The sequence below is a fragment of the Olea europaea genome, chromosome 1 (genome assembly GCF_002742605.1).
Source record: "Olea europaea var. sylvestris chromosome 1, O_europaea_v1, whole genome shotgun sequence".
Lineage (NCBI taxonomy): Eukaryota > Viridiplantae > Streptophyta > Magnoliopsida > Lamiales > Oleaceae > Olea > Olea europaea.
The window spans coordinates 22078014-22083441 of record NC_036237.1 but is presented as its reverse complement, the minus strand read 5'-3'; the positions used below and the strand labels follow the sequence as shown (position 1 = coordinate 22083441).

At 36.8% G+C, this 5428-nt stretch overlaps 1 protein-coding gene across 1 annotated transcript; it reads left to right on the top strand.

The window, feature by feature from the left end:
- Positions 1-1373: 1373 nt before the first annotated feature.
- LOC111405951 (probable LRR receptor-like serine/threonine-protein kinase IRK) lies at positions 1374-4777 on the top strand. Its single transcript, XM_023035086.1, has 2 exons — positions 1374-3614; positions 3807-4777. Exons 1-2 carry the CDS (start codon positions 2135-2137, stop codon positions 4532-4534), a joined length of 2208 nt encoding a protein of 735 aa, XP_022890854.1. The 5' UTR covers positions 1374-2134; the 3' UTR covers positions 4535-4777.
- Positions 4778-5428: the final 651 nt, after the last annotated feature.

Sequence of the window (5428 nt, the reverse complement as noted above, 5' to 3'; positions counted from 1 at the left end):
GCAAGGGTAGCTTTCTAAGTTGAGTATAATTTAAATAAAGTAGAAGAAAAGTTTTTAAAGGATAAAAGTAAGGTCCCTATCAAACTCTGCAGAGGCACTATTAATTACAGAACCCCCACCTATCTTCATTTATTTCTTTTCTTTTCTCTTTTCTGCACATCTCCTTTTTTCTTTTCTTGTCTGCCATTGAAATCTACTTTTTTTTTTCTGTTCATTTCCCCTCAACTGTTGCCAAGATATTCCAAGAAATTATAATTTATTTATTTTTGTAATCATAGATGCTCTTTATTTAATTTTTATTTTAATATGGGACACATCGAATAAATATCTACAAGAATAAAATAATATTTTGACAACAAATTACAAATGTGTTAATCTTTTTTTGAAAGTGCGATGTGTGTTACTTCAATGTCATTTCGTTAATTCATTGTTCATTGACAACGTGCAAATTTTGATTGCAAAGGTGGAAACGGCAAATTAATTCCATGTAAATTGGAAAAAAAAAATCACAAAACCATAAAAATTCGATTTCCACTCAATTGACAAAAACATGCTTTAAGTGTTTTGTATCTTGAAATTCGAACTTCATTTTCACTTTCGTATTAAACAATCAAAATAAAAAACGAATTCCTCGAATGTGACATTTTTCATGGAATTTTACCACTAATGGGTGTTCCAAGAAGCCACAGTAAATTAGCTAAACCAACTCCTATTGCAAAATTGTAAGACGTTTTTTCCATTAATTGTTGTGCTTATAAGCCCATTCAAACGCGTCTTAAAAAATTTCTCTTATGGTGTATTTGATTGATCTTATTTTTACTTTTCATGAAAAATGTGCTTTTGTTATCTAAATTCTTACTTTTAGAATGTTTAATTGATATTTTTCATTAAAAATATTTTTCAAAAGTTGATCAAGTGACTACTTTATTCAAAAATAAGGAAAACGTTTTCTTAAGTTTTTATTTTTCGACAATTCACATTTTCCAAAAACTCTATTCTGCAAAAGGTATAACTGTTTAAGTTAAAAATTAAATCAATCAATAATTAAAAATTTAAATACACAAATTCTTTTAACGAAAATGCCTCTTGTCCAGGCCAAAAAATAGGCCAAAAAACAGGGTGCCGAGGTGTTTCCACCTCGGCCGTCGGATCTTAAAAAAAAAAAAAAATGTATGAGATCACCTCAGCCCCCTGTTTTTTACCCTGAGCCTGGCTCAGAAGCAGAACTCTTCTTTTAATATGTACTCAAGGCGTGGGCCATATGGACACCCGTAACAACGGGAAAGACACGTCGGATTATTTATACCAATAAACGATCACCACGTGTCGATTCCAAATAAAACCGTTCCTATACCTGCATTAAAAGATGTCTCTCTCTCTCTCTCACAGCTGTGTGTGTGTGTAAAAGAGAGCGCTTTAAATGTTTCAGTGACTGTCCGTTGCCGGAAACTCCCATCCCCCCACCTTTCCCGGCGAATTTTCTGGTAACTTCCCCTCTCCAAGCTCCAGCCAGTTACTCCACCCCCTGGATTCCATTTCCAGAAAAAGATAGTCCGGCGAGTCTTTTCACTCTCAGATTTTTCACGGTCCTTCTCGTTACAGTCACTTCAACGCCAAACAAAAATTCTTCTCACAATTGATTCCTATTTTTGATTTTCTTCGTTTGTTAACTTTTTTATCGTCTGCTAAAGATATTTTATGTGTTGATTGATTTTTGGGTTTTCAGAAGTTCTCTTTTGCCAATGCAGTTGTTTAATTTGGTTCTTTAGCGGCTTTTTCTGTTAATTTTCTGGGTTCTTTTCCATATTTTTCTTTGGTAGCAATTTCTAGCTGTTAAATAGTCAAAACGCAAAAGTTACTTGCGTACATGCACATTTGTATGTACATGTGTATCTTTTGATGAGTTTGAAGGTTAAATACAGTAGAATTTGGTTCTTGAGAGCTTAAAAAGAGTTCAAGAACCAATCTTTTCAGCTCCTATTCAAAGTCACTTCCAGTTTACTTGTCTCCTCTTTAGGTTCCTGAGAAGTATTCTTTTAGATAGAAAAAAAGAAAAGAAGAACTGTCTTTCTCGATTTTCAATCTGAACCCAACAATGCCATAACTTTTGTTAACACTATATTAATTTATTTAAATGAGAATTCTGTTTGGTGTATTGTTAGTCTTTTTTTCGTTTCCCATTTTGGTGAAATCTCTGACCCCTTCTCTAAATGATGATGTTCTGGGGTTGATTGTGTTCAAGGCTGATATTCAACATCCAGATGGGAAATTAAGTTCTTGGAACGAAGATGATGTTAGCCCTTGTGATTGGGTTGGTGTGAAATGCAACCCCAGATCCAATAGAGTATCTGACCTTGTTCTTGATGGATTTGGACTTTCTGGAAAACTAGGTAGAGGTCTACTTAAATTGCAGCTTCTGCGAAAGCTTTCGCTAGCAAAAAACAACCTTACAGGAAGCATAAGCATCGGTTTTGCTCAGCTTTCTAATCTGAGGGTGCTGGACCTGAGTGAGAATAGCCTATCCGGGTCAATTTCGAACGATTTCTTTAGGCAATGTGGGTCTTTGAGATCGGTTTCCTTGGCGAATAACAAATTTTCAGGCCATATTCCTGAGAGCTTGGGCATGTGTTCAACGCTTGCTTCACTGAACTTTTCAGGCAATCAGTTTTCGGGATCCTTGCCATCAGGGTTATGGTCATTGCACGGACTGAGGATGCTTGACTTATCTGATAATTTGTTGGAGGGAGAGATTCCAAACGGCATTGAAGGTATGAACAATTTGAGGGGGATAAGTTTGAGGAAGAATCGATTTACTGGTGAAGTTCCGGAAGGAATTGGAGATTGTTTTTTGCTGAGGTCAATTGATTTGAGTGAAAATTCATTTTCTGGAGGGCTTCCAAACACAATGCAGCAGCTTACCTTGTGTAATAATCTATTGTTTGGAAAAAATGGATTCACAAGGGAGGTTCCTGAATGGATTGGAGAAATGAGAAGCCTTGAAACCCTGGATCTTTCTGAAAATAACTTAACTGGCCAAGTTCCAGATTCTCTTGGGAAGCTCTTGTCATTGAAAGTTTTAAATGTATCCAAGAATTCTCTCACTGGACTCTTGCCCGAGTCTATGAAGAATTGTGTAAACCTTCTGACTCTTGATATTAGCCACAATTATTTGACTGGTGAACTTCCTTCTTGGCCATTCGAGCTTGGTTTACAGCAGCTTCTGTTTTCAGATAATAGATTAAGTGGGAGTGTGGATAATACTCTTGCTTCCTCCTTGGAGAGTTCTCGTCACAAGCTTGTAGTTTTGGATATCTCTAAGAATCAGCTATCTGGTGAAATTCCCAGTTCTACCGGAGATTTCAGCAACTTGCATTTCTTGAATATGTCGAAAAACTCATTTGTAGGTAGTATTCCAGCAAGAATTGGACAATTGAAAATCTTGGAAACTCTGGATTTGAGCGATAACCAGTTAAATGGTAGCATCCCATTGGAAATTGGTGGAGCTACATCTCTTGAGGAATTGTGGCTAGAGAAGAACTTGTTCGAAGGCAACATTCCCACCGCCAGTGGCTCCATCAGAGGGAAAAGGTGGCGTCGTCTTCTTCTTTATTTTTGTTTTTACTTTTGATTTTTAAGTATACATTTGTAACTGATTTGTAATTTTTCGAAAATTTGAGGCTATAGTTACAATTAGTTCTTTATTTTTTTTCTTTTCTTCTTATATTATTTGAATAGGGGGTAAATATTGTCTTTTTATTGGAAAAATGGATAAAAATGATCTTTTGAGCAATGAAAGGTGGAAATAGGGATAAAAATGCCAAAAAATGAAGGGAAAGTCCATCATGATAATCTTGTAGCACTTGAAGGTTATTACTGGACCCCTTCACTGCAGCTTCTTATATATGAATATGTCTCTGGTGGAAATTTGCATAAGCACCTTCATGAAGAATCTGGTGGAAATTACCTTTCATGGAACGATAGGTTCAATATTATTCTTGGTGCAGCTAAAGGCTTGACTCATTTGCATCAAATGAACTTGATCCATTACAACATAAAATCAAGTAATATCTTGATTGACAATTCTGGTGAACCTAAGCTTGCAGATTATAGTTTAGCCAGGCTGTTGCCCATGTTAGATCGATATATTTTGAGCAGCAAGATTCAGAGCGCCCTCGGTTACATGGCACCAGAATTTGCATGCAAAACTGTTAAGATAACCGAGAAATGTGACGTGTATGGATTCGGGGTTCTGGTGCTGGAGGTCGTCACAGGGAAGAGGCCTGTTGAGTACCTGGAGGACGATGTTGTAGTGCTCTGTGACATGGTTAGAGGATCATGGGAAGAAGGCAGAGTGGAGGAATGCATTGATAGTAGGCTACAGGGGAAGTTTCCAGTCGAGGAGGGAATTCCAATGATAAAGTTAGGCTTATTCTGCACATCACAAGTTCCTTCGAACAGGCCCGACATGGCAGAAGTGGTTAGTATATTGGAGCTGATTAGATGCCCTTCAGGAGGCCAGATTGAATCAGGATGAGTTCAGCTAAGCGTTCAAGGTAAGTAGGTGCATTATCATGGCTTATCAGGCGAAGAAGAATCCCGTTGGTTTGTTTAAGAAGTAGAAATTCAGATTTAGCTCTAATATTTTTCCTCTTCTGTTGTTTTTCTTAAGTTTTTTAATCGTTCGGTTAAATGTTTGGCAACGGGATTCCTTTTCACCAGGTTCCAATTTGGGACGCCACTGGATATCAAATCGTTACTTTCTGATCCTAGTCTTTCACCTCCTGTTGTTACTTTGTTTCTAACCAATTGATGCTGGCTTTTTACCTTGTAATTTATGAATCTAAATTAGAAACTCGTGTTCACAAATGCTGCTTGCCTCCCGAGTCCTATGATCTTCTTTCCCCAGCAAATGTCAAACCTTTCAACCTGTTTATTCCAGCACGAAGACCATGAGACAGTTTAATCCAAGCTGTCCACAACCTTTTCATATGGCAAGGGGCAAACTTAAAACTTAGAAGAGTGTCCACAGAGGTATCAACCTCGTTCTTCCGACACGGTTACACCTAAAATTAATGGAAGCGCGACACATTTTTACTCTTCTAATAAATAGTGGACATGTTTCGTACGTTAAACTGGATAACGTTAATATAGAATTCAAGAAGAGAGACACATGACAAAGGTTTCTTGTTGAGAATTCAGTGCATGAAACATTTCTGAGTGACAAAGTACAACATATTTTGGTCAATAAAGAGCAAATTTGATATTCATGAGTGCATGTTTGGCAAAGCTTATGATTGCTTATAAGTGTGTCAAATTCTATTTTTATCCATATATTTTGCAAGACTTGCTTCGTATAATCTAGTAAACGCTTTACCAAACATGCTTAGGTTTTACAAGATTCTTGGTTCCCACTACCAAGCAAATAATC

Coding starts and splice junctions, on each gene's coding strand:
- LOC111405951 (XM_023035086.1), top strand. CDS start 2,135: ATGAGAATTCTGTTTGGTGTATTGTTAGTCTTTTTTTCGTTTCCCATT. Junction 3,615..3,806: donor TCGTCTTCTTCTTTATTTTT/GTTTTTACTTTT, acceptor AGGTGGAAATAG/GGATAAAAATGCCAAAAAAT.